Source organism: Piliocolobus tephrosceles, chromosome 10 (genome assembly GCF_002776525.5).
Source record: "Piliocolobus tephrosceles isolate RC106 chromosome 10, ASM277652v3, whole genome shotgun sequence".
In the NCBI taxonomy this organism is placed as follows: Eukaryota; Metazoa; Chordata; class Mammalia; order Primates; family Cercopithecidae; genus Piliocolobus; species Piliocolobus tephrosceles.
The window spans coordinates 54,245,525-54,273,413 of record NC_045443.1 but is presented as its reverse complement, the minus strand read 5'-3'; the positions used below and the strand labels follow the sequence as shown (position 1 = coordinate 54,273,413).

The following is a 27,889-nucleotide window of genomic DNA, read 5'->3' as shown; positions in this document are numbered from 1 at the left end:
GGAGTAGCTGGGACTACAGGCGCCCGCCACCTCGCCCGGCTAGTTTTTTGTACTTTTTAGTAGAGACGGGGTTTCACCGTGTTAGCCAGGATGGTCTCGATCTCCTGACCTCGTGATCCACCTGTCTCGGCCTCCCAAAGTGCTGGGATTACAGGCTTGAGCCACCGCGCCCGGCCCTGATTAGTTTATAAAGCAGACATCTCAAACTCAGGTTAAAGAACCAAGGCACAGTGAGAGACACAGCTGAACAGCAGTGTAAGAGAAAAGACTCGAGCGTTAGTGGCTAAAAGCGATGGTGGCTGCCAAAAGGCCATGCTGTGGTATGGTCTGCAAACAGCCAGAGGGGAGGGGACATCCTTTCCAGGGGACTGGGGAATGATCTGCCAGTCTCTCCTGATCAAGCTGTGAGCATGGAGTACCGGGTTTAGCTTCAGATGCTACATTTTTAGACAGACATGTGGGCTGGACAAAGTTGCAGCAGAAAATGTCCCAGAGAAGGCTGAAAGGACAGGTCTGAACGTGCAGCACCTAGTTCGGTGCCTGGCAGGTCTTTATGGAGCAGCTGAATGAATAAATGAGCAAATGAATGAGTCAAAGGACCTGGTGGTAACCAGGCTGAAGAAGAGAAAATGTAGTGGGATGCAGTTTTCAAAGAGCTGAAAGGCTGTCCTATGATGACAGCCCTGACACTATAACTGCTCTTTCCAGAGCACACACTCCATCCCCAGCATCACTGAGCTAGGCCTTCATGCGCAGCAGCTCAAGGAATTCTGTCTCACCATGTAGATGAGAAGGCTTAGGTTTGGCAAGAGCAGGAAACTGACCCAAGTTACTGAAACCCCAAATGACTGGAGCTCAGCCCCGTGTCTGCAGCCTGGGTTTGTGAGCGCTGGGCTCCACAGTGACCTCTGGCTTGTTCTGTGCAGCCCCGAAGGCAGAACTAGGACCAGTGGCGGGAGGAAGATGGGAGCGGACACTGACTCCAAATCAGGAGTCATGTAACTGCGGGGGTGCAGTGGGATTCGGCTGAGTTGCGGCTGCTGGGATTCAGGGTAGAGTGCCTGGTTGGGGTCCGAGAGTCTGTGCTGCTCCCCGCCCCACGTCCCACTTCCTGGGAAGACTTGGGGTCTGGGCTCACTCTCCACAATGGTGATCCTCCTGGAGCCATCATCGTTGATCTGCTGAATGTTCCCAAAGTGGATGTCGCTGAAGAAGATGCGATTGGGGGTGCCCGGAGAGGTGCCTGCCCGGTAGTCAAAGGCCAGGGCAATGACGTTCTTCATGTGCTCAGGGTCCTCGAAGGGCTGCACGGGCGCATTGAGGTTGCGCTCATCCGACAGGTGGATGCTCTTGAGAATGGTGCGCTCCGAGTAGAGCAGGTAGCCGGCGTACTCGCGGCACGATGCTCCGTCTTCAGCCAGCATCCCGTGGGCACAGGCGCAGGCCCGCTGCCCACGGCCCCGGTACAGACACAGCTGCTGGCACCCACCATTGGCCACCGCGCACACGTTGGTGCCTGGGGGAGGGGAGGGTACAGAGGGCAGAGCCTGCCTTGGGAAAGGCTCGCTAGTGCCTTTGTCATCCAGGCTTTGGCAAAAGCGCTGCCCTCTGCCTCGGTATTCCCAGCTTGGACGACCTTCCAGGGCCCAGAGCCCAATGTCTAGATCTGTCCTGGAGCACCTCAGGCTTTCCTCCCCATCCCTGGGTCTCTTGGGCCATTGGAAGGTACCCCATGGGTCTAACTTGTCTCCTGGCCCTCTCAGGCTGGGTTCCCTGGGGAGCGCCCTCCCAGGCCAGAGTCCCCCTCACCTCTCCACCTCAGCCCAGAGCCCCGGCCTCACCTTTCTGCCGGTCCCGGTTGAAGACTTTGATATCTTTAAGCTGGACGCCGATGCCGGTTCGCAGGGGCACGGAGTCTGTGGCATTGTCTTTGCTCCCGCGCTTGATGGAGCCGTTGGCGTGAGTCCTGAGGGAAGGACAGGTCACAAGCAGAGCGTCAGTGGAGCGGGGAGGGAAGGAACAGATCGGCTGAGGAGGCCAGGACAGAAGCCCTCACCTGTCACTCCAGTAGATGAAATCCTCAAACACAGACACTGAAAACATGTCCATGTTGTTGCTGGACAGAACCACCTCGCGGTTCTCACCCGTCTCCAGGTCGATTCGTTCAATCTTATCTGTCCGTGCATCACACCAGTACAGCTTCCCATCCTGCGGGCCAGAAGCACCCACCTCACCTCCAGGGATGAACCCACTGCCAGCCCCATGTCCAGGGCAGCAGGGAGTGCGTGGGCCAGAGTGGGGCCCTCATTTCAGCCTCCCCCCCTCACTCCTGCCTCCTGCACACACTCCTGCCCTCTGCCCTGCTGATAAGGCAACATCCAGGCATCCCCCCCCTCCCCTACTCCCCACTTCTGAGCCATCCCTGCCCATCATCTCTGTGGTAGCAGGAGTCCTACTCTGGGTGCAGGGCTGGGCCGGGAGACCCCGTGACCTCCCTTGGGCTTCATGTCCTCCCAGAATGGGCTCATCACAGGGAGGAGGGGCCTGGGTCAGGGGTCTACCATCGGCTCCAGGGCCAAGTTGGCGTGCGAACCTGGTAGTCCACTGAGATGCCATTGGGCCAGCTGATGCTGACGTTGACCAGCACCACACGCTCCGTGCCATCTAGCCGAGACCGCTCAATACGCGGATACTGACCCCACTCAGTCCAGAACAGGTACCTGTGGGGTAGGGGGGAAGTGAGGGGTCAGTCCCCAGACCCTGGAGGAGACAGGGCCTCATCAGCATGGGCCATGGGCAGAATGACAAGGCCAGACCGGAGCCAGTCTGTCCAGCTCCTCACCCTTTCTCTGGGTGGACGGTGATGGCCCGGGGCTTGTCTAGACCCTGGGAGATCACCACGTAGCGGAAGGAGCCATTGAGCCGGGCGACCTCGATGACATCGAAGCCCTGGTCCGTCCAGTAGATGTTGCCTAAGGAGGGAGTTGGTGGGGCTCAGGGAGGTTGGGTGAGGACAGGTGGACCTGGTGTCCTCCAAGCCCCCAGGCACCTCTGCAGCTCCTCTTTCTGCTCCCACCAACTCCTCCTCCCCCACATCCCCCAGTCCTCTGCCACACCTCAAGCCCCACAAACCCACCCACTGCTCACCTGCAATCCAGTCCACTGCGATGCCCTCCACGCGGCCAATGCCATTGGTCACCACGTCTTCACGCCACGTCTGGTCCCGCTTGGCCCGGCTGATTGTGCTCAGGCCCATGTCCACCCAGTAGATGGTGTCATTTTCTGGAGTTGGAGGAGGTGACATGGGGATGACCAGTAAGGCAGGGGTAAGGCGAGGGGTCAAAATCTCACAAGGCTCAGGACAGGTGAGAGAGTGCCGGAGGGGCCAGGTGCTTGGAAGGGGAGGTGGAGTCGGGGTGGCAGCTGTAGCAAGTGCCCCACCTCGGGCCGATTCAAGCAGCCTCTCACTGGACCCTCAGGGCACACCACACTACCCCTAAAGCTCCCACGCCACGCCCAACTCCCTCCACCACTAAATGGCTCACCAGCATGGAAGTCGATGCCGACAGCCAGTGAGGTCCCGGACACTGGGACCAGGGCATCTGACTTGTCATTGGGATCCAGAGGAATTCCCCTGATTCCTTCGTGCACAGAGTACAGGAGAAAGGAACCCACGCCTGAAACACAAGGACACTTAAGGCATGGGTATGGCCAACACTCTCCCCTTAAGCTTGGTTGCTGTCACCCTCCAACTGTTCTCTGCTTCTCCTTTGATGTCTTCCCCCGCCATCATCCCTATCCTCCACCCAGCACACACACCCTAGTCTGAGGTCAGAGCATGGACCGGGAGGAAGCTCACCTGGCTGGTAGCTCTGGGGAACCACCTGCAGGACCCCTAGCCACCATGAGAGGGCAGCAGAGACTCAGATTTCTCGCCTTGTGCTCTGCCCTCCTCCACCCAGCACAACCCAATCTGCACCCTGCAAGTCCCTTAGGGAAAGTCTGGGAGTTCAGACCATACAATCAGGACTAGGTGACTCCAATATCTAGACTTCCAGTTTGGTGCTCAGCCTGATTCTAGTTTCCTCTTTGTCCTCCCTCTGTCTGGTCCATGCCACACCCTCTCTCCAACAATTAAAACTCAACCCCATAAGGTCACTCCTAAGCCAGTCTCATTATCAGTTATCCCATTTCTTTTTCTTTTCTTTTTTATTTTTCTTTTCTTTTTTTTTTTTTTTTTTTGGTCTTTTTGAGACGAAGTTTTGCTCTTGTTGCCCAGGCTGAAGAGCAATGATGCAATCTTGGCTCACCGCAACCTCTGCGTCCCAGGTTCAAGTGATTCTCCTGCCTCAGTCTCCCGAGTAGCTGGGATTACAGGCATGTACCACCACGCCCGGCTAATTTTGTATTTTTAGTAGAGACAGGGTTTCTCCATGTTGGTCAGGCTGGTCTCGAACCCCAGCTTCAAGGTAGTCTGCCCGCTTCCGCCCCCCAAAGTGCTGGGATTACAGGGGTAAGCCACCACGCTAGGCTCTTTTTTTTTTTTTTTTTAAATTGGGGTGGAGTCTTGATCTGTTGCCCAGGCTGGAGTGCAGTGGCGCAATATTGGCCCACTGCAACCTCTGCCCCCCCAGTTCAAGCAATTCTCCTGCCTCAGTCTTCTGAGTAGCTGGGATTACAGGTGTCTGCCACCACACCCAGCTAATTTCTGTGGTTTTAGTAGAGACAGAGTTTTGCCACGTTGGCCAGGCTAGTCTCAAACTCCTGACCTCAAGTGATTGGCCTGCCTCGGCCTCCCAAAGTGCTGGGATTACAGGCATGAGCCACCGTGCCTGGCCCAGTTTTCCCATGTCTTGAGGCACCACTACCCGTGCATCTCAGAATCCTCCCTTGCCTTTATTCCTTTGATACAGCATGTCCCAAAGTGAATCCCCAAATGGGCCCTGGTTGCTCAGACTCCATGAAGAAAAGAATGAATGTCAAGTGAGTTTTGGAAAACCCCAAACACTTGAAAAATTCTTAGCACACATAAACATATTCAAGGCTCTGAGAAGTTCTGCAGCACAAAACACTCTTAAACTTTGTTCAACTCAGAATTTCTTTTGGTAAAATCTACCCACATTAAAGAGGGAGGCTCCTAGGAATGCACATTTGGGAAATGCTGTCTCCCCCCCCCCCGCCGCCCCACCGGCAAGCTCATAAATCAGTTAGCAGGTTCTTGTGAAATGCATCTGAGTTTCATTCCTTTTCTTCAACCCTTGCGGAGCCCAGCCCAGGCCCATCATCTCCTTACACTCCTTACATTAGGATTACTCCTAATAGCCTCCTAACTGGTTTAACCGCCTCTGTTTCTTCCCCACCACCAATGCGGTCAGGCTGATCTTCCCCAAACATCACTTTCCAGGCACTCCTGGCTGAGAACACAGGAGCCCCGCCTAGCTCACAGCCTTATCTCCAGGACTTCCCCACACTGTGCCCACCACTCTTGGCTGGGGCCCCCACACACACCTTACGTTGTGTATAGTTCCCTCTCCTTTGAGCCATGCATCCAAATCCTACTTGTCCTATAAAACCCAGCTCAGAGCATGTCTCTTCCATGCAGCTGCCACTGATCTGCCTGCTGACATTTATTTTTCCAAAATCCTACTGGAGGCACTGGAGACTCATAGCCACTTCATGGTCCAGTGTCCCCTACACCATGAATGTAGTCTTGTCCCCAAGGTAAGAAGAGGAAGGTGCGGCTGTAGGGTAGGAGGGGTCAGGGTTGGGGAGCTGGGACAAGGCTGGGTGGAGAGCCAGGCACTGACCCTCACAGGCCTGCTGGCCACTCCGGAGGCTATAGCCGGCTGTGCACATGCAGGAGCGGGTCGTCTCTGACGTGGGCAGGCAGAGCTGGGAGCAGTCACCGTTGTTGACACTGCAGGGGTTGGTGCCCTTATGGTCTGGGGGCAGGTGGGAGGCAGAGGGAAAGGGTTAGGTGGCCCTCCTTGGGACCTCAGGGTCAGGCTTGGGCTGCTTAGAAACAGAATGGTCACTGCCTTTACCCTGGACCTAATGGGAGTCATCACCCCACCCGGCTCTCAGGTTTTATGTCCTCCTGGGCCCCTGGCCTTATGAACAGGGCTGCTGGAAGCCTATAAGGTGCCTTTGTGAGAAGGAAACAAGGAATCCCTTTGGGTGGTGGGTGCAGCCTAACCCACTTACTCCCTTGCCCCATGGACCTGCAGCCTGCAGCTCTGGAGCCTCCCGTTACCCCTGAGACCCTAGCGGCCGCCCGGCCTCACACTTACCCAGCTGGATGCTCTCGTCATAGACCTTCATGTGCATCACCAGGGTGGTGCTGTTCCGCAGGACGACGGAGCCCGAGCCGTCGGCCTTGCTGCATGTGCCCATCTTCTCCGACACCTGATCTGCCCACCACAGCTTGTCCCCTGGGGCAGCAGGAGGGGATGAGACCCTTGGGAAGGCCCCACACCCAGCTCTCCTGAAGGGCCCATTGGCTCTAAGTCATCAGGCCCCCCACGTGGTGAGATTCTGCCCCAAGCCAGCCCGTCTCCCGGTAGGTCTGGCCTGGCCTGCTCTGCGTCATCTCTGCTTCACCCAGCAGCCCTCACCCATGATGGCCAGGGCGGTGGCCTTGCCCAGCTGGCTCCGCATGGCGTCGATGACCTCCAGCCCACTCCCATCCAGGTTGCAGCGGTTGATGGTGTGGTTCCCGGAGCTGATCCAGTAGAGTTTGCTTTCAGGGAAGTCAATAGCCAGACCTGGAAAAGGGGGTGTCACTGCCAGGGAGTCTAGCCCAGGGCTGGGGATCCAGGGATGGGAGCAGAGGATGTGTGTAAGGATGTGTGGCTGTGTGGGGGGGGGGGGGGGCGAGGGGGCAGGTGGTGAGAACAGGCACTAAGCTGCGGCTCTGGGGAGGCTGAGGGGCACCTGAGGGACCCTGTGAGCACCTCCTGGTCAAGGAAGTAGGGAAAGGCTGTGGGGGTGGGCAGGGAAGCTCGTACCCACGGGGCCCTTCTGGCCACTGAAGAGCAGGGTGCGATTGCTGCCGTCCATGTTGGCCATGCTGATGTTGTCACCATCGGTCCAGTAGAGCTTCCTGGGGGGAAAGTACCAAGAGGGAAGGGTCAGGGTCCTCTTCTTCCCAGCCCCACACCCCATGCTCCCTGGCCCTGGGCCCTAGACTGACCCACGCAGAGGGTGGACGACAAGGCCATGGGGCTGCTCCAGGCCCTGCACCACTGCGTTCTTGAAGGAGCCATCCAGCCGGGCCACATTGATCTGCTTCTTATTGGTGTCATAGCTTGTCCAGAACAGGTTTCGGGAGACCCAGTCCACAGCCAGCCCATGGGCATTTGGCAAGTCTGAGGGCACAAGCAGGGAGTCGGTTGTTGGGTGTCTGCAGGGCAGTGGGTCAGGAGGGGAGCCAGTGTGCTCTCTGGAGAAAAGGGATCAGGAAACCAGGCTGGAGCACTGAGGGGCAACAGGACTGGGAGAAGGACCACTCGGACCAAGGAGACCAGGGTTGGGAGCAAGGGGTGGGTGGGGGTGCCCATGTCCACTGGTGGGCATCCAGGGCCAGGAAGAACCTGCAGAGACGACTGTCTCCACGCCTGTGCCGTTGATGAAGGCCCGCTTGATGGCCTGTGTCCGCACGTCAGACCAGTATACACGCTGCTCGCGGGCATCGTAGTCTAGCACTGTGACGTTGTCGATGTCGGGCACCGTGAAGGAAATGATGTAGTTGTAGTAGGGGGCATCCAGGTCCACACCTCGGATCTCCATCTGACGTGCGTACAGCAGGAACTTCTTAAACTCTGTGGGGCACGGGCTGGTCACTGAAGGCAGTCCCTGCCTCTGTGCTTCCCACCCACCTGGTTTCAGGCCCTGCCTTCTTCTGGATCTGTCTGTTTGCTACTGGCCCTTGGTTCCATGGACACACCCCACTGGGTGCAGCCTCCCTGGCAGACCTGTAGCCCCTTCTCACAGTGGCTGTCTCTGGAGCCTCTCCTATTGGGACCCTCCTGACTGGGACTCTGCCTTCGTTGACAACCAGGAGCCTGGGGCCTGCAGCCTTCCCTCCAGCCTCAGTTGCTCACTGGCTCTGGAGGGAGGGGCTCCTACCATAGCAAGTAGTTTTGTCCTTGTGGAGCTTCATGAGGTGGGGGCAGGCACAGGACACGGTCCGGTTGTAGTTGATGAGACACAGGTGGGAGCAGGGGCCCCGGCCCCCATTGGCCTCACAGGGATTGGGAGCTGGGGGCAGGGTGGAGAAGAGAAGAAGCCAGATAATCCTGTGACTTGCTGCTCCCTACATGGACCACCCCTCCCTCACCCACTCTCCTCCCCCTGTTCCAGCAGCCACTACTGCTAGACCCTCCTCTGCTGCTAGACAGTGCCTCTGTCAACAGCCGGCCCGCCCCTGCCGTCCCAGCACACTTGCTCCTGTTCTCACTGCCCTCTCCTCTCCTAAGAGCTTCTAGAGCTTCTGAAGAGGCTGCTGGCTCCCTTCCGGCTGCTCGAGGCCCTGAGCCCCTTACCCATGGGCTGGCGGGAAGGGTGGTACACCTGCAGGTCAAAGGGCTGGGTGTTGGTCCTCTGTACCACGGTGACATTGTGGCCGGTCCACTTGTTGGCCTTAGCCAGCGTGTTTGTTCGCCAGTCAGTCCAGTAGACCTCCCCCCCGTAGAGCGTCACTGCAAACGGGTGCGACAGGAACTCGTGTCCCCGAAGCACCTCCATGTGGCCAGAGCCGTCGTAACGGGCTGAGTAAATGGCATCTGACCTGAGAGCATGATGGAGCAGAATGAGGATGCCAGCCGGGAACTCAGCCCTCAGAGCTCTGCCCCGGCGCCCATCCTCTGGGCCCTGGCCACAGCCCTCCCAACGAAGAGCACAGGACCGTTCCCTCCCCTAAGTCCTGCTGGCCAGAGCAGATAGACAGAATGACCAAGGTGTGAGAACCCAACAGGTCCAGGTTTCAGCTCTCAGGCCCCAATTCCCAAGCCCTGAGGGAATCTTTCAGTCACTTCTCCCCAGGGCTGCTGTCAGCACTAAGGGCTTTGATGAAAGTCAGAAAAATGCACCCTCCCAGGGCAGACCAATTAGAAAGAAATTTCCCCTCGCTCTGGGCAGACACAGCCCCAGCAGAGGGAACACAGGGAGAGGACAGGGGAGTGGAGAGGACGGTACAGTGTGAATAACCACAGCTGACGGCCCTGCTTCCGCCTCCTCTACCCGCCCCCTCCCCTCAGCCCCGGTCTCCCCACGCCCCTCTGTCCTTCTCCTGTGTCCAATCCTTTGCCACTGTTCCTAGTTCTAGATCCCTCGGGCCTTCTCACCATCCTTGTCACCATAGTTCCCTCCTCACCCTGTCCTGCTGCCACAGACTTGGGCCTCCCCAGGGCATAGAGGGCACTGACCTGGCATCAATCCAAAGGATGCGCTTCTCCAGGTAGTCCACAGTAAGCCCGTTGGGCCAGCCCCCGGAGCCGGTCTCCCGGTGCACGGTGCGGCGCCCGGCCCCACTCATGGAGGCTGCCTCGATGCGGGGCAGGCTGGCGTCCCAGTCTGTCCAAAACAGGATCCTGGGGAGTGGGGAGGGGTCAGGAGGGCTAAAGTTGGGGCCCTCAGGGAGGGACTGTGGTGGGATCCTAGGTAGAAAGTAGGAGGAGGCAAAGGGCACTGAGAAGTAAGGTGTCCCTGGCCAGGCTGAATGGGACTTCAGGTGGGCCATGGGGCCAGGAGAGGGCTGGGCAGGGTCCTCACCCATCCCGGGGATCCAGTGCGATCGCCCTTGGGTGCTCAATGTCACCGGCCAGCAGAGTGGTCCGGAGGGTCCCATCCAGCTTGGCCACCTCGATCTGGTCCAGGTTACTCTCCACCCAGTAGATGTTGCCTGCAATCCAGTCTACAGCCAGGCCCTCGGGTGTGGCCAGGCCGTACTGAATCACCACCTCAAAACTAGTCAGGGCTGGAGAAGAGAGGGCAGTGAGAGGTTAGCCTCTCCTGGGGAGCTGTGCATGAATGTGTGAAATCCTGGGAGCCCTGAATGACCCACCCTCAACCCTGGAACCTCTGCCAAAGTTTCTGATGTGCCCATATTCAAGAGTAGGACTCCTATTGTCTCCCTAACCTTTTTTTTTTTTTTGAGACAGGGTCTTTTGTCACCAAGGCTGGATACAGTGGCATGATCATGGCTCACGGCAGCCTCAACTGCCTGAGCTCAAGTGACTGCCATAAAGATTTTTCCACGCTAACACATTATGTGTGTGCCTCATTGTTTTAGAGACTGTTGCACAGTGTGAATATCATCACAGTTTACTTAGCCTCCCCTTGTTGATGGAAATTTGTAATGGTTTCAAGTTTTCCTTATTACAAACAATACAAACTTCTCTAGTAAAACGTGCCTCTTTCAAGCCTTTGCTCAGATGTCACCTTCTCAGGGGACCTTCCTTGACCACACAACTGAAAAGAGCCTGTTTTGATCACTGCTTCATGCCCACTGCCCAGTGAGTACAGTGGGCACTCACTATCGTGTGTGACTGAAGGAAGTCTGGAAGTCTGGGGTGCGCCAAGCTGCCTGGGACAGAAGGCAGGGTTCAGGTATGCCTCTCCTAAATGGCTTTTTTCTTTCAAGCCTGCAATTCCAGATCTGGGGAGCAGAGCTTCAGGCCATTCCAAGGTAAGGGTGATCATTTTGTTAATTATCAGGCTGGCAGTTCTGCTGACGATAATGACGGGGCGTCAGGCATGGAGACCTACAGCAAAATCTAACCCAATTAACAGAAGTGTGGGGGATGGGGGAGCTAAGCCTCTGCTTTGGGGCCACTTGGATGGGACCTGGCAGTGCCCCTAGCGCCTAAGTGCTCCGCCTGCGTGCATCCCGCCGGGCAGCAATCGGTAGTCACCTCCGTTGTCCAGCAGCTTCCCGCGATAGATCTTGTCCTCCACCACGTCGGTCCAGTAGAGGGCGCTCTGGCTGAGGTGAAAGTCCAGGGCGATGGTGTTGCGCAGGCCGGGCACCAGGACGCTGTAGTCTCCTTTGTGAAGATCGATGCGCCGGATCTCATGCCGGTTGGAGAAGATGATGAACGGCTTGAAGGGGTCTAGGGTGGGAGGGATGTGACGGGGTCAGCAGGGGGCTAGCTGCCTGCGTGCCACCCGTTCGGGCGCAGGCAGGTCTCTGCTGGTCCCGGCACTGGGGGCTAGGGTGGAAAACTCAGCCTTTGGCACCTGGCCATCAAGCCCAACCCACTGCAGCTCAGAGGCCTGCCTCGGCCTGCCCCGCCACACCTCACTGTTGTCTCACCCAGGCTGCGGCAGCTCTCCCCGTCAGGCTCCAGGACCCAGCCCTCATAGCAGGAGCACTTCACGCTGAACTTGTTCTGGTCGCACTTTTGGCTGCATTTGAGATGCTTGGCACAGTAGCTCTGGATCTGGCAGGTGTGGTTGTCGGGCCCCAGCTCCATGCCCAGAGGGCAGGAACACACAATGCCTTCGCCAGGTGCCACTGAGCAGTTGTGGCTGCAGCCACCGTTATTCAGAGAGCACTGGTCTGGGGGAGGGGCAGGCAGGGAACAGACCCAGGGTCAGAAGCTGAGACAAGGCAAGACCACAGCCCTGCTGGGCCAAGTCCTGGGCAGCTTGGACCAAGTCCTCGTGCCCTGCCCACCGCCCCATTTGTCTCCATTCCTGCTGAGCTTCAGCCCAAGACTTCCTGGGCTCCCTCAGGACCAGAATTGGGACCCCTGCACCCACCAGCTGGCACCATACCTCCCCTTCCCACAGGGAGCACCCCTCAATAGCTCTGTCTGGTCTCAATATGTCCCCCCCTTCTTGGGCCCAGGGCGGGGGCCCCAGCTTTTTGTCTCCCTGGGAGGGACCCTGGGAGGTCCTTAGGTCCAGTCTCCTTGTGCTGATCTCTCCTGATCTGGAGGGGTTTGGGGTGGGGTGCGGTAGGGCCTGTCCTGCCCTGGGTCCTCTGGCACACCCTGGAACCTGCCAGCCTGACGGATGGCCTGTAGGCAGTTCTCCCAGCCAGTCCCTGTGGCCTTATCTTCCACTCCTCCCTTCCAAGGAACTGGGGGCTCTGCCTAGCTAAGAGGACCAGATAAGGCTGCTCTGCTCCTTATCCCCAAGTCACACCACATGGTCCTCCCTGACTCCCGGACTCCCCCAACCTCATTTCTTTTGGTCTTGAATGGGCACCCTCCTCCCCTTGCCTTTGTTTGTTTGACACAGGGTCTCGCTCTGTCGCCCAGGCTGGAGTACAGTGGCAGGATGTTGGCTCACTGCAACCTCTGCCTCCCAGGTTCAAGTGATTCTCCTGCCTCTGCCTCCCAAGTAGCTGGGACTACAGACATGTCCAGCTAGTTTTTGTATTTTTAGTAGAGACAGGGTTTCGCCATGTTGGCCAGGCTGGTCTCGAATTCCTGAGCTCAAGTGATCTGCCTGCCTCAGCCTCCCAAAGTGCTGGAATGCCAGGCATGAAGCCACCGCACCTGCCCCCATGCCTTCTCACTCACTCTGCAAGTTCTGCCTGTCCTTGGGAACCCCATGCAATCCCCACATCCTCCAGGAAGCCTGCCCTGACCATCAGCACTCAATCCTGGTGTCTTCGTCTCCAAAAGACCACTCCACACCTCTCTGTGGTATGTATGTGGGCGAGGGGTCCATGTCTCCACAGCAGTTTAGGAGCTGTGCGACCTTGGCCCAGGTCTGGGGGACCACTATGGAACCCCTCTATGCCTCAGTGCTCCCATCTGTAAAATGGAGATAACAGAGCTCCTGGCCCTCAGGGATACCTTGGGGATAAACTGCTCTAATGGTGTGGCTTGCTCAGCACAGCGCCATGGGGAGCGCTAGGTCCACACAGGCTGCTGGTGACCACTCTGGGTGCTGCTTGCCTGCCCGGCTGCCAGAGCTGCTCTCTCCTAGACTCAGGTCCCCCCCCCAGACTGGCCTTGGCCCAGACTCCTACCCAGCCACCCTCCCCACCCTTCTCCTGGGACCAGGTCTCACCGCAGAGCTCGCCCTCATCTGAGCCGTCGCCGCAGTCGTCGTTGCCATCACACAGCTTGTCAGGGGGCAGGCAGACTGAGGTGTTGTTGGCACAGGGGTGCGAGGGTGGCCTGCAGGCCAGGGACTCGCAGTTCTCCTCATCTGAGTTATCCTCACAGTCGTTGTCGCCATCACACACCCACGCTTTGCTGATGCACCGAGCTGAGGGACAGGTGCATTATGAGGGCCCAGGCCTGGGGACTGGGGCTCCCCCTGCCCTTCCTTCCAGGCCCCATGGGCTTCTCTAATAGGGTCAGGATTGCAACGCTGTGGGGTCCACGAGGAACCCTGAGGCTTTTTGGGTCAAATTCACATAGGCAACAAAGAAGGCAGGAATCTGCAGCAGGAGGTGCTGAAGCTCAACTCTGGCAAGGGTTTTGGCTCCTGGGGTCCGCTGTGCGGGCCCTGGCCCTTCATGCCCTCCCCCACCCACGATACACAAGCTTCCTCTAGACTGCCTTTTGCCTTGCACTGTCCCCAGCCCCATGCCACACAGCACAGTGCCATCCCCCTTGCCGCTACTCTGCTCTCAACAGGGTCTCCTCCTGCCCACATTGTGCTGTTCCAGATGCCCTCCAACCCTCCTCTTCACCTGAGTCCTTGCAGCCAAACTTGACACTGGGGTCGCAGACGTGGGTCACTCCCTCACAGCTCTTCTCGTCGCTGGAGTCCATGCAGTCAGTGTCCCCATCGCAGCGCCACCGCAGGGGGATGCACAGTCCATCCAGCCGGCACTGGAACTCATCAGTGTGGCAGCCACCAGGGGGCCTCGTGGCTGCAGAGGGACAGTAGAGGGCCTCAGGAGGGAGGGGTTGCCCAGGTCAGCCCTCCTCATCCCTGCGCCCTGCAAGCCGCCCTGCAACCCCGGTATGCCCAGCCTGGGGCTATGAGCAGAGGCAGGCCTGGAGAGTCTGCCGAGTTTTGCTGACACTCCTTGGAAGCACCAACTCAGTAGTAGATTCAGGAGGCATCACACCTCCAAGGGCCCACAATCATCTCATCTAATCCCCCCATTGACACAGGAGATCTCGACTGGAGAAGCAATTCGCTAAGGCCTGAGCCCAAATGCCCACCACCTTAGCCTCTATTTCATTCATTCATGCCACAAATGTTTACTGAGTGCCTCCTGTGTGCCAGGCACTGTCCTGGGGCCAGCACTGAACCAGACAAAGTCCTTACCCTCACGGAGCTTAGGTTCTAATGGGGAACAGAGACAAGATATAACCTATAAATCTCGACTGTAATTTCAGGTATTGATAAAGCTACGGAGATAAAGCTGGGTAAAGGCTGAGAGCGATGGGGGTGATCTGTCAGGTAAGATGGTCAGGGAAGGCCTCTGGGCAGAAGGCATCTGAGCAGAGACCTGCATGAAGAGCGAGTGAGCCCAGAGGATCCCTGGAGGCACACTCCAGGCAAAGAGAACAGCCGCTGCAAAGTCTCATCTCCGAGACAGGACTATGCTGGCACTTCAGAAAACGCTATACAGGCCAGACGCAGTGGCTTACGCCTGTAATCCCAGCACTTTGGTAGGCCAAGGCAGGCGGATCACGAGGTCAGGAGATCGAGACCATCCTGGCTAACACGGTGAAACTCCATCTCTACTAAAAATACAAAAAATTAGCCGGGCATGGTGGCATGCACCTATAATCCTAGTTACTCGGGAGGCAGAGGGAGGAGACCTGCTTGAACCCTGGAGGCTGAGGTTGCAGTGAGCCGAGACTGTGCCACTGCACTCCAGTCTGGGCAACAAGGGCAAAACTCCGTCTAAAAAAAAAAAAAAAAAAATTAGCCAAGTGTGGTGGCACACGCCTGTAGTCCCAGCTACTCGGGAAGCTGAAATGGGAGAATGGCTTGAAACCGGAATCAAGATCGCACCACTGCACTCCAGCCTGGGCAAGACAGAGCAAGACTATGTCTCAGGGGAAAAAAAAAGAAAAAATTAAATGAAGATTTGCCCATATATTGAAATGTAATACAAGTAAGACAACATTTATAAAGAATTTTAGGCCGGGCGCGGCGGCTCAAGCCTGTAATCCCAGCACTTTGGGAGGCCGAGACGGGCAGATCACGAGGTCAGGAGTTCGAGACCATCCTGGCTAAAACGGTGAAACCCCGTCTCTACTAAAAAAATACAAAACGCTAGCCGGGTGAGGTGGCTGACGCCTGTAGTCCCAGCTACTCCGGAGGCTGAGGCAGGAGAATGGCATGAACCCGGGAGGCGGAGCTTGCAGTGAGCCGAGATTGCACCACTGTACTCCAGCCTGGGCAACAGAGTGAGACTCCATCTCAAAAAAAAAAAAAAAAGGAAACACCACGGCTGGAGTAGAGTGCAGGGGGAGGGGAGGGCAGGAATGCAGGTCAGAGGGGTAGGGGAGGGGGCCCTGCAGGCCATGCAGAGGGGCTTGGCATTCGTTCCAAGGGTGCAGTACAGGCTCGAGGGTAGGGCTGGGGCATGATCTGACTTACGTTGTCAGGATCACTCTGGCTGCTGTCCTGAGATCTGACTCAGGAGGGCTGGAGAGGAGCAGGAGCACTGCCTGGTGGAGTCTCACACTCATACACTCATGCTGCCACAGGCACCCCGCTCCTCCCCCTTCCCTACCCTGGTCCCGGCTGATGCTCTCATCTCATGCCGGGACTTTCAGCAACAGTCTCTGAACTGATTTTCCTTTCCTGGGGCCCCTGAACCTCTTTTCAATCTAATCTTCCTCCAGGGCTGTGTTCCGAAATCACCTCCTACATCGCAGCACCTTCCAGCTTGGAAATCCTTCAAAGGTTCCCAGTGCCTCCCAAATCAAGCCTCTTACTGATTTACACCTGCTGTCATCATCTGCCCCCTTTGAGGACAGCCTCATTCCCCAGTGTCCCTGCATTAGCCTTTCCTTTGGTTTGAATGGCCCCACCTGGCACCACTCTCACCCTACAGAAGTGCTCAATTTCACCCTGTAGGTCTTGATGACAGCATTCTCCAGACCATGCCATCCCCACTGGAAGACCCTCCCTCCTGTCCATTTACCTGCAGTCTAAACACAACTCCTCCTGAATGGTCCCAGATCATCCAGCTCATACCATAGTTAACAACTGCTACCAGTAGTGATATCCTGCTCCCCTACGCCAGGCCTCACATACCTCAGCTCATTTCATACAGGAGGATGCCCAGGCTCAGGGGAAGCAACTTGTCCAAATTTGCCCAGCTTATCTGGGAGGGGCAGGGAGCTCTTCTCACCACACCACGCAGCCTCTAGAGGCCCCTTCTCAGAACCCCAAGGGATATCACCTGTGCCCCTTACCCTCCCCTTCACAGAGATGGCCCTGGAGACTATTTCCTGAGCTTCCTGTAGCCTTAGCTGTCCTCCCTCTCAGGGCGGGGCTCAAGGTGGGCACTCGACGCTGTCCAGTCTTCTCCTACTAGGGTGGGAATGTGCCCTAACTCTGTAAGGCAGAGGCTGTAATCTGATGATCCATGGGTCAGATAAGGCCTGCAGGAAGAGTTTGGTCTGTAGTTTTTTTTAAACTTTTTTTTTTCTTTTGAGACAAGGTCTGATTCTGTCACCCAGCCTACAGCTCACTGCAGCCTCAACCTCCTGGGCTCAAGTGATCCTCTCACCTCAGCCTTCTGAGTAGCTAGGACTACAGGCATGTGCTAATTTTGTTTATTTTTTGTAGAGAAAGGGATCTCACTATGTTGCCCAGGCTGGTCTTAAACTCCTAGAAACAAGTGATCCTCCTGCCTTGCCTCCCAAAGTGCTGGGATTACAGGTGTGAGTCACCACACCCAACCCTTTTCTTTTTTTTCAAGATGGGGTCTCGCTATGTTGACTAGGTTGGTCTTGAACCCCTGGCCTCAAGTGATCCTCCCACCTCACCCTCCAAAAGTGCTGGGATTATAGGCATGAGCCACCATGCCTGGCCTGCACCCAGCCTTTTAAAACTTCTAAAATCAACTGCCAGTTGGTATGGCTTGAATTGTATTCCCTAAAAAGATATTAGTCCTACCCCATAATACCTGTGAATATGACTTTATTTGGAAATAGTGTCTTTGCAGACGCTCAACTTAAGATGAGGTCATAAGGGTGCATCCTAATCCAATATGACAGGTGTCCTCACAGAAAGGGGAAATGGGGATCTGGTGACAGACATGCCCACAGGGAGGACACCGTGTGAAGATGAAGGCAGAGATCGGGTCAAGTTTTGACAAGCCAAGGAGTTGCAAAGATTGCCAGCAAACCACGGAGGCTGGGGAGAGGCCTGGCACAGAATCTCCCACACGGCCTCAGAAGGAACCCACCCTGCCAACAGTTGGGTCAGGGACTTCAAGCCTCCAGAACTGTGAGACGAGAGAAACTAATACTGTAGTGTTAAAAGTTTGGTAGTTTCCACATAAAAATCTGCACATCTGATTTCTCCTGAAGTCAAGGCAACCCTGGGTTTACATTCCTCCATGGTAATAATAGGCCAGAGCTAGAAAGTCAGCATCCCTTGAGAGGAAAACATCCCATCCCTCCAGAAAACTAGGCCTCCACCGCCCCCGAGGCTGGGCTCCAGAGGCCGGGGCACTGGGAGCCTGTGGAGCCAGCCCCTCTCTCCTCTGTCTCCTCATGCTCATTCATCCCTGCCTGCAGCATCCTTTTCTCAAGCTACTATTTACCAAACACAGGCTGTGTGCTGAGTGCTCTTCGTGCATGATCTCACTAAACCCCCACATCAACGCTGTGATGTTGGTGCTATTATTACCCCACTTTGCAGACAAAACTCACGGAGGCCCATGGAGATTAAGTAACTTGCTCAAGGCCACCCAGATAATAAGCTGCAGAGCTGGAGCTCAAACCCAAGGCCACCAACTGCAAAGCACATGATATTAACAGTGTGTGGCAAAGATTTTTTGGCAACCTCCCTCTCCCACAGGACCGGGAGCTCCTGAAGGACAAGAGCCATGCCTAGGCTACCTCTGGCTCCCAGATGGTGGCCGACACACCGTGGGTCTGAAAGATGGATGGGCTGGGTGTCTGATGCAGGGGGCTTGATCTCATCCCCGCCCCACGGGCCCCCGGTGCCCACCCTGGTTGGTGCAGTTGGCATGTGTCTCATCACTATAATCTCCGCAGTCATTGTCGCCATCGCAGGTCCAGTGCTCGGGGATGCAGCGCCCGCTGTTGCACTTGAACTGGGTGCTAGAGCAGGAGTGGCTGCAGCCGGCTTCGTCACTGTTGTCCCCACAGTCATTGTCTAGGGGGAGGGAAGAAGGGGACAGGCAAAGAGGGAGTTGGTGGAGCAGCCTTCTCTGTGATCCCAGCTTGGGCCCCCTGCCCAGAACCCACCCTCGGCCCACCCCAACCCCCCCGCTGGGAAAATAACAAACAGAAAAGACACAGAAACTGCATAGACTGCAGCATGCACCATGGCCCACGTGGTCGGAATGGGGAGGAGGAGAAGGGTCCTGGAGGGCCCCTCACTGAAGCTCAGAAAGGCTGGGTGTAGGGAACATTAAACATTCCTTTCCCCTTTCTGGCAGGTGTGGGAACAGGGGTCTGCTTGCTTTTGGGGAAAAGGCAGGGGTTTCTCTAGTTTTGGAGGGAGAGAGGTAGGTGGGGTACAGGTAAGGCCTCTCTAATGGGGTGAGACGAGCTTTACAGGCCTGCCCTGAGCCTGGCACTGCTGAGTACCATGCTCTGGGTGCCTGGCTCACAGGGGCCCTGCCTGTGGCTGGCAAGGGTGGGGGCCACTTCTGGGCCAAGCTCACTGAGGCTGACTGAAGAAAGCTCCTGCTTTCTCGGCCTTGGGTGGGGGCTGCTCAACTTGACCCTCCACATTTATGGGACATGTGGTAGAGACTGCAGTTTGGATTATGTTCCTGCCTCTTTTCCAACTGGATTTGCTTCTCTAACTCTCTCCTCCCCCTACATCTTGGCCTTCTTGTCACCATCTCTCTGCTATCTCCTTTCCTGAGAGGCTCCCTCTGCCCTCTCTGCTTCTTTCCTGTCCACTATGTGCTTTCTCCCTGTTTTCTGCTCTCCCTCCTCTCTGTTGCTTTTTCTTCACATCCTAGCAGCTCTGGAGTGGGGGCCTGGAGAACCTGCAGGGGGCTGGGGCCAGCTGGGCTCTGGGTGATGGTGCATGTGCTTCTATGCACTGACCGGCAGGCTCAGGACAGGTCTGTTCGTCAGAGCCGTCCCCACAATCCTTCTCTGAAACACAGAAACCGCCGGGGCAACCATTGGCACGCGAGACACAGCAAAGGTGAGGGGCAACGTGGCACTGACCCAACACATCTGCTCACACATCAGCTGGGACAGGAACCAATGGGACAGGAACCAATGGGGCAGCACGTCACAACACAACGCAGACCCAATAGAGCCCTAAGACACCACACACGGCGGTCACCTGCCCGCACATTTACACACACAATAGCCCTGGTGGCTCGAGGTTGACATCACCTGGTCCATGGCTAACCGCCAGGTGGGCTTCTGAGCCTCAAGCCTAGAGCCTGAGGGGTGCACCAAGGACTCCAGGAGATGGGGGTTTGCAGGGAGAAAGGAATCAGACCCTAGTTTCTCCTCACTCTGCCTCTCTGGCCCATCTCACTCGTCTCGTCTCTCCCTGGCCCCTGAGCCCTACTAGAGGGTGGGCAGCTCAGGCCCTGCCTGGGGTAGGAACGACACTAAAAGGTGATGGCTAGGGTCTCCTCTGGGTCCATCGTGACTCCCTCCTGGCATTTCTGACTTCTATTTTCTCCCAGGCAACCCAGCAGGGCTTCAGTGTCCTGGAGGGAGGCCCCGCTGGATTCTGAAGCCCTTTGCCTTCCCTGAAGGGCCTGGCTGTAGCCTCCAGCTGTCTTAGGAATTGGCAGGTGAAGAGAGCAAGCTCTTACCATTGTCGCATCGCCAGTTGATGTTGATACATCTGCCATTGTTGCAGGTAAACTGAGTCAGGGGGAAGCAGGTAGGATAGGCTGTGAGAAAGAAAGTAGCTGAGTAGGGCCTTCAAGATTACACAGCACCACGGTACTGGGCAGGTGAGTGCAGGGGCCCTCCCATAACCAGCAGCCCTTAGCCCAGTCAGGAAGGGTGGGGAAGGCCCCACAGCAGTGCCTCTGCTGGAAACTCCACTCACTCACTCATCCCCATGAGTCAGCAGACACAGGACCTGTGCTGAGTGCTTTTCCTGCATGAGTTTGCTGAGACACAATGCTGTGATGATGGGGCTCTCCTCTCACAGAGGCCACCGAGATTAACTTGCTCAAGGCCACCCAAGTACTGAGTCGCAGGTGTCTCGGGCACCCCCAAGTGGCATGCTCTCAGGATGCCCCTTCCCCAGGCTCAGCCTGACTCCCTCTGCCCATCCCTCTTACCACACGAGGCAGACTCGTCAGAGCGGTCCCCACAGTCGTCATCCAGATCACACGTCCAGGAGATGGGGATGCAGCGGCCACTAGCACAGGAGAACTGGTTGGGGGGGCAGGTGCGGGCTGGGGGGCAGGGATGGGCATGAGTACTCGTTGTCCTGACCCTCTCTTCACTGCCTCTTCTTCCCTATTATTCTCTGCCTTTGATGTCCCTTATTTCCAAGGATCCAAAACCATTTCTCTTAGAGAATTCAAAACCGTCTCTCTGGTCTTACTGGATGCTTTACTCTTTCTCTCAAGGGGTCTCTGGTATCCTCCCAGGAGGAGATCTACCCGCCTTGTTCCTGCTCTCCAGTCTAGAGCTGTGCTCCATCCCCTGCAAGCTCAGCCCTCTCAGTTTCCCAGGCTGGGAAGGGGATAGCAGACCCCCCTCCCGCTCAGGGCTCCATCCCCTCTGCCCTAAATTCTTTTCCTCCTTTATTTTACTTTATTTTTAGAGACAGGTCTCACTCTTGTCTAGGCTGGAGTGCAGTGACATGACCATGGCTCACTGCAGCCTCAACCTCCCAGGCTCAAGTGATCCTCCCACCTCAGCCTCTCAAGTAGCTGGGACTAGAGGTACACGCCACCACGCCTGGCAAATTTTTAAAATTTTTTGTAGAGAGTGGGAGGTCTCACTATGTTGGCCAGGCTGGTCTTGAGCTCCTGGGCTCAAGTGATCCTCTCACCTCAGCCTCCTAAAGTGCTGAGATTACAGGCATGAGCCACCGAACCAGGCCCCTGGGTTCTTTTCTTTCTTTCCCAGGCCTGACCCCTCATCTCCCCTGCCTCCTTGACTGAGGGGTGCCTAGTGTGGTCTGAGCCCCATTCCACACCTGAACAAGTGGCATTGGACTCATCTTCACTGTTCCCACAGTCATTGTCCCCGTCGCAGAGCCAGCGGTTGGGGATGCACCGGTTGTTCTCGCACTTGAATCGGTCCGAGGGGCAGGTGTGCTGATCTGGGGAGGGAATGAGTCAGGGGTCAGCGAGAGGTTGGGTGACCCCAGCTTCCTGCTCGCTCTGGGATAGGCACTGCCAGAGCTGGGCTGCCCTGCAGGTCTGCCATCCAACAGGGTGGGGCAGGGTGGGTGACTCACGGCAGAGGGCTGGGGCCTCATCACTGTTGTCCAGGCAATCGTTGTCTCCATCACACTTCCAGCGCTCCTGGATGCAGCGGCTGTTGGCACAGGCAAACTCGCCCGGCTGGCACTGGGGTGGAGGCACGTAGGATGGGTTCGCTGTGGGCACCACAGGAGCATGAGGGGGAAAGTCAGACCCCGGTCGTGGGACAAGTGCTAAGCCCTTTGTACCATTTTTGTTTGTTTTACTATTTTACAAAAATTACAAAGTAATTTTTTCTAGTACAAAATTCTTCATGAACAAATTATCTGGATGGAAACTGCAATTCTTTCCCAAGCAATAATAGTAATGTTTACTCTACTTAATACTTGCTGTACTTCAGTGTGACCTGAGAATCAAATGGTGTCCAAGAGAGCCCATCGCCTCTATACCGCTGTCCCCACGAAACAGGCTCTCCCCACTCCTTCCCTGCCTTCTCCATGAACTGCCCCTTGGAAGTCATCTCCGGGAACCCCAGGGCCCTGCCCCGGTCCCTGGACTTTTTCTTTCACAGTTTCATCGACCCCACCAGCAGGAGTGAAGACAGGCACCAGAATCGCACAGGCTCCACCCCTCCTGTCCCCAGCATGTACACCTCACCATCACTATCTGTCTTGGCCCATTAGCAGCTAAATCACGACATCCTTTGTCTGTGCCTTGGTAACCTCCACAAGTGCAGGCTCCTGTGTGAGCCCGGTCTCCAGACCTCATAGCTGTGCATTTGCCTGGTCTGACTCATCTCTCACTCCTCTCTAATCTCTTAAAATTCCCATGGCCCCATGGGTGGCGATTTCCCCTCCCATATCCCGTGGACCATGGGTCTGGAGGCTGGTATGTGTCCTCCTTGCTCCTCACTGCTGTTCCCTGGACTGTTCTTCCCCTTACATCATGCTTCTACACCAACCTCTACTTCTGGAAGGCTCCCAGGCCACGCCCTGTCATCTGTAAGGGTTTTTAGCTCCTGGCTCACCAGCACTTTCTCCAAAATCACTCCTGGTTCAATTCTTGGTGATTTCTTTTTTTTTTTTTTTTTTTTTGGAGACGGAGTCTTGCTCTGTCGCCCGGGCGGGGTTGTGTGGGCCGCATCTCAGCTCACGGCAAGCTCCGCCTCCCGGGTTTACGCCATTCTCCTGCCTCAGCCTCCGGAGTAGCTGGGACTACAGGCGCCCGCCACCTCGCCCGGCTAGTTTTTTGTATTTTTTTTAGTAGAGACGGGGTTTCACTGTGTTAGCCAGGATGGTCTTGATCTCCTGACCTCGTGATCCGCCCGTCTCGGCCTCCCAAAGTGCTGGGATTACAGGCTTGAGCCACCGCGCCCGGCCAATTCTTGGTGATTTCAACTTCCATGTGGATGATCCTCCCATTACCTTGGCCCCTCCATTCCTTAACCCCCTCAGCCAATGCCCTCTCCTGACCCCAGCCACTCCCTCTTAGCTGTACACTATGGCTGCACTGACCCATTTTCACTTCTGGGATTCTATCCTAAGGAAACCATCCAGAATATGGGCAGGCATGATGATGTGAGAAATAGCAGAGTTATGATTACAAAACAGGCTCTGGGTCAAACTTCCTGGGTTTAAATCCTGCACTAACTTTGGGCCTCAGTTTTTCTGTAAAATGGGGATAATAAAACCATCTTTCGCACCAGGATGTTTTTAGGCGTAAACAAATTACTGCAAGGGAAATGTCTATGACAATGCTGAGCACATAGTCCATGCTCAGCACATAGTCCACGCTCAACAAGTGTGGGTTGGGATTATATCAAAAAACTGGAAACAATCTAAACATCCAACAGTAGAGAAACAGTTGAGTAAATTACATTATATTTACCAAATGAAAGATATTTTAGCCATTAAAAATGCAGCTTACATACTCGTTACATACTGTCAAGTGACAAGAGCAGGAAACAGAACAGTATGTGCAGCGCCCGCCTCGGCCTCCCCAAGTGCTGGGATTACATACAGGTGTGAGCCACTGTGCCCGGCCTTACTTATTTAGTTTTACAATGAACACAACCCACTTTTATAAAAAACAAGGCTTATTAAAATCATGCAATAATAACACAGAAAATGCGGTGACACTTGAACCAAAAAGGGCAGAAGACATTTTATAAACAGATGATTATAGCTATGTAAAAAACAACATAATCCCCCTGAGGAAAAAAGAATGGTGTTCACTTCACCACAGTGCCAACAATGTAGTACTGCTCACTGGTGGGATTTGGGCTTTTTTCTCCTCTCTAGTTTCCAACATATATATTATATTTTTTTTAAAATTTAATTTAATTTAATTTAATTTTGAGATAGAGTCTCCCTCTGTCGCATAGGTTGGAGTGCAGTGGCATGATCTCGGCCCACTGCAACTTTCGCCTCCTGGCTTCAAGTGATTCTCCTGCCTCCGCCTCCCGAGTAGCTAGGATTACAGGCACCTGCCACCACGCTTGGCTAATGTTTGTATTTTTAGTAGAGACGGAGTTTTGCCTTGTTGACCAGGCTGGTCTTAAACTCCTGACCTCAAGTGATCCGCCTGCCTTGGCCTCCCAAAGTAATTTCCAATATTTGGAACTATTACTATTTTACTTAAGTAATGGAGAAATACATTTAAAAGAAGTAAAGGATAATTTCCTCCTTCCATCCAGAGCTGTCCATTCTTCACTCAGTTTCCCCTAATCCCCATCCCCTCACAAGTCCCTCCCAGCCTCCCATCTTCCCTATACTCCCTCCTAGCCCCCAGAGCCTTTGCTCACCCCCTCCCTTGATTCCTGTTGGACCCCTCAGGGCCCCTCATTGCCTCCTTAATCTCTGACTGGGACCCTGGAGCCTCCCCACCCCTCTCTGCGGCATCCACCTGCTGGGGTCTGCTTCCCACTCCCACCTGGCCAGGCCCCTCATACCCAAACAAGTGACGCCGTCTGCGTCCAACACCTGGTCCTCAGCACAGGCGCACTGGCGGCTCCCAGGGGTGGCCAAGCACAGGCTGCTGCAGCCGCCATTGTTCACCCGGCATTTGTTGGTGCCAACTGTGGGGAGGGGCCATGGAGAAGGGCAAGGGGAGGAGGAGGTCAGGAGAGGCCAGAGAAGGGATAGGGGAGGAGACACATTAAGATACGGGGACAGAAAGAGGAAATATGGAGAGGAAGAAGATCATGTTGAAGAACAGGAGACACAGACATGGGGCAGGAAGGGAAATGGGGAACAGAGAATCAGATTGTGTTGGGGGAGTTCTCGTCTCAGGATCCTCAAAAGTCAGAGCCTAGGATCCCTGGGAAGTGCCTTCACCCACAGGGAAGTCTCAAATCCCTGCCTAGGTCCCACGACCCCTTCTAGGTCCCACGCTACCCCTAGCCCCAAGGGGGTACCTTGCTGCTGCTGGGCATCATACATTCGGATCTCAAAGATGGGGGGCCGCTCACTGCGCAGAAGGGTCACGGTGGGGGGTGCACCTCCTACACCCCGTTCCAAGCGGTAGACACTGCCACTCCGATACTCAGTCCAGAAGAGGTAGTTGCCATGGTGACACAGGCCAAAGGCGTGGTTCAGCTCAGGACCTTCATACACAATCTAGGGATGGAGAGGATGTTACTAAGGAGTTGTAAGAAAATTGAGGGAGGCCTGTGAGATCACTGTTTTGTACATTCATTTGTCTATGTCCTGGGCATGGGTTTTGCTTTGTTTCCCCCATTAGCCTGGGAGCCCCTGGGGGTGATAGCTTTGCACACAGTAGGATGGTAGATCCTGAAGCCAGCAGACGATCGAGTGATCCAGCAAGGATGCTGATGGTGAGGTTGGTCACCATCCTCACCATCCTCTTCTGGGCTCATTCATATTCATTCATAGCCCCAAACACACACACACGCACACACAAATGAGCAGTCAGTCAGTATTCATCTATTCATTTCTTCAACATTTACCAGGATCTATTACGGGCTGAGCTGTAGTAGGTATTAAGAGGTGAAAATGACATGGTCTCTGCCCGTGAGCTGCTCACTGTCTCATGCAGGGCACATACGGGTGATCCAGTGTGAAGAGGGGTCTGGAGATGACATCCTAGAGGAGGTGGCCCCTGAGCACTCTGCCAGGGGAAGAGGAGCTGGGGTGAACATTCCATGTGGAATGAACTGCATGAGTAATGGCACAGAGGGCAGATGCTCTGTGACGTGTGCTGGGAGGAACAATCTGCCTAGTGCTGCTTGTTCAAAGAGTGTTGGGATGCAGGAAGTGGGGGGGACAAGAGACCAGAGAGGGGGTCAGGGGCCATATCAGGAAGGGCCTTATATACTAGAACATGTACATGACTCATGAAGCACATGACAACCCAAATGACCAAGTGTGGAGATACGCCACCCCTAGGCACTCACACTTGCAGAGAGCGCAGACACACACCAAGGCATGCCGTGTATCTGTGCACATACGAGGAGGCGCACATGATGTGTATGCAGAGACCGGCACGTGGACAGTCAACTTCACGGACAACACAAAGAGACACAAAGAGACACAAATGGAGGCAATACTCAAACAAGTAACACAATATATAAGATATGCAAGCACACAGATGTACACATCTATAGACACACAGATAAACATACACGAGGCACACAGGCCTGGACACACACAGATACCCACATCCTCACACAGAACCTCAACCATGCACAAGCATGGTCTAGCAACGCACACAGACTCCCACACACAGGCACATGCCTGCCCACCTTCCGGTCTGTGCCATTGAGCAGTATCGTCTCAATGCGGTCGTAGAAGGCATCCACCCAGTAGAGGCGCCCAGCCGGGATGTCCAGGCTTAGCCCATTGGGCCAAAGCACTGTCTTGGAGGTGACAAAGATGTCTCGGTGTGAGCCGTCCATCCAGGCCCTCTCCAGCCGCCCACGCCGACTGTCCTTGGGGTCCTCCTCCCAGTCTGTCCAGTACATCCACCTGTGGGCAGTGACTGGTCAGCACCACGTGGGCCCACCCTCCCATCAACAGCCTCCCCTGTGATCCCAATCCATGAGTGCTGTCCCAGAGCTCCTCAAAGGGGTCTCCTGTCCTGCTCATCCCTGGGCCACACATTCCATTCATTCACTCCATTCAACAAATGTCCGTTGAGTGTCTATAAGTTGGGCACAGTTTTGGCATTCAGGGATGCAGTGGAGACCAAGGCAGCCAAGGTCCCCGCTCCCATGGAGCTCCCATCCCACAAGAAACAGGTCAATCAAGGTTACATGGAGAGCACTAAAGGCCAGGAGGGAAATAAAGCAGGGTGATGGGGTGGAGAGTGACCGGGCTGCAGGTGGGGGTGAGTGTGAGCAGAGTGATGGAGAAGGCCACCATGAGGAGGTGGCACGAGTAAGACTTGATGTAGAGAAGGAGCCAGTCCTGCAAATATCTGGGAGTTCTAGGCCGAGGAACTCTAAGAGCAAAAGCCCTGAGGCAGGAGGAGCTGGGGTGCTTGTTTGAGAAAGAGACAGCAGGCAGTGGGGACAGAACTTCAAGTGTGGGAAGTGAGATGCAGATGAGGTCAGACAAAGGCCAGGCAGACGCTGTGGGGCTGTGCAAGCCTGATGAGAACGTGGGCCTCATTCTCAGGGTAAGGGGAGCTGGTGGAAGGCTCTGAGCTGGGAGTGACAGGATCAGATTTCTTCTATGTTTAAGGAATCACTCCTATTTCCCTGAAGACAGGGACTCCTTCTCCCCTTGCAGCCTCCCATTCCTCCTAAAGTATCCTGCCTCAGCTGCCTTCTCCTGCTTCCCTGTCCATTTCATCTTCTAGTTCTCTGAGGCCCACACACTCCCGGCTCCTCCCACCCCCAAGGCCTGGGAGGACTCACCCATTGAGCGGATCCACCACAATAGCCCTGGGGTGTGTCATTTTGCCCTCGATTAAAGTCTTGCGGGTCTGAGCAGCTTTCTCCAGCCTGGCCACGCTGATTGTCTTTTTGGGCCCATCGTCCGTCCAGTACAGATTGTCCCCCATCCAGTCCACAGCCACACCCTCCACATTGTGGATGCCTGTTGGGGGAAGAGGGACCAGTGATGAACAGCTTCAAAGGAAGTTCAAAGCTGCCTGCCTCTGGCCCTCCCGGACTCAGGTACCTTTGAGCAGCCTGGGCTACAGAGGGGTGCAGAGACCCTCTGGGGCCCTAGATAGGTGGATGGGGGCAGGAACAGGAGGCTGGAAGAGGAATAGGGGAAGGCCCTGTGTGCTGCCATTTGTATTGGGGCCAGCCTCTCAAAACCACCCATTGCAGACAGTAAACTACATGGCTGATGTGGGCTCTTGCATGAGGGCATCTGGCCTGTGCCTCAGTGGAGAGCTGAAACAACGGGT

General features: G+C 55.6%; 1 protein-coding gene across 2 annotated transcripts in view; it reads right to left on the bottom strand.

Moving 5' to 3' along the window:
* The window catches only part of LRP1 (LDL receptor related protein 1), an 86,026-nt gene that overhangs the window by 26,390 nt on the left and 31,747 nt on the right, over positions 1-27,889 (bottom strand). For both annotated transcript variants that reach the window (XR_002731375.2, XM_023210723.3), the window contains exons 12-41: positions 27,390-27,570; positions 26,274-26,496; positions 24,927-25,128; positions 24,462-24,587; positions 21,547-21,687; positions 21,283-21,408; positions 20,414-20,530; positions 19,934-20,014; positions 18,124-18,291; positions 13,658-13,840; positions 13,027-13,227; positions 11,315-11,560; positions 10,914-11,111; positions 9,772-9,976; positions 9,426-9,590; positions 8,544-8,788; positions 8,128-8,259; positions 7,593-7,820; positions 7,193-7,367; positions 7,008-7,102; positions 6,615-6,764; positions 6,291-6,431; positions 5,808-5,942; positions 3,546-3,677; positions 3,148-3,282; positions 2,843-2,972; positions 2,594-2,720; positions 2,057-2,208; positions 1,842-1,966; positions 1,139-1,516 (exon numbers count right to left, since the gene is read on the bottom strand). Coding sequence is in view for 1 of the 2 variants with exons in the window: in XM_023210723.3 (XP_023066491.1) it covers positions 1,139-1,516; positions 1,842-1,966; positions 2,057-2,208; positions 2,594-2,720; positions 2,843-2,972; positions 3,148-3,282; positions 3,546-3,677; positions 5,808-5,942; positions 6,291-6,431; positions 6,615-6,764; positions 7,008-7,102; positions 7,193-7,367; positions 7,593-7,820; positions 8,128-8,259; positions 8,544-8,788; positions 9,426-9,590; positions 9,772-9,976; positions 10,914-11,111; positions 11,315-11,560; positions 13,027-13,227; positions 13,658-13,840; positions 18,124-18,291; positions 19,934-20,014; positions 20,414-20,530; positions 21,283-21,408; positions 21,547-21,687; positions 24,462-24,587; positions 24,927-25,128; positions 26,274-26,496; positions 27,390-27,570 (5,043 nt within the window). In the remaining variant the exon portion in view is untranslated. The remainder of the gene's footprint in view (positions 1-1,138; positions 1,517-1,841; positions 1,967-2,056; positions 2,209-2,593; positions 2,721-2,842; positions 2,973-3,147; positions 3,283-3,545; positions 3,678-5,807; positions 5,943-6,290; positions 6,432-6,614; positions 6,765-7,007; positions 7,103-7,192; positions 7,368-7,592; positions 7,821-8,127; positions 8,260-8,543; positions 8,789-9,425; positions 9,591-9,771; positions 9,977-10,913; positions 11,112-11,314; positions 11,561-13,026; positions 13,228-13,657; positions 13,841-18,123; positions 18,292-19,933; positions 20,015-20,413; positions 20,531-21,282; positions 21,409-21,546; positions 21,688-24,461; positions 24,588-24,926; positions 25,129-26,273; positions 26,497-27,389; positions 27,571-27,889) is intronic.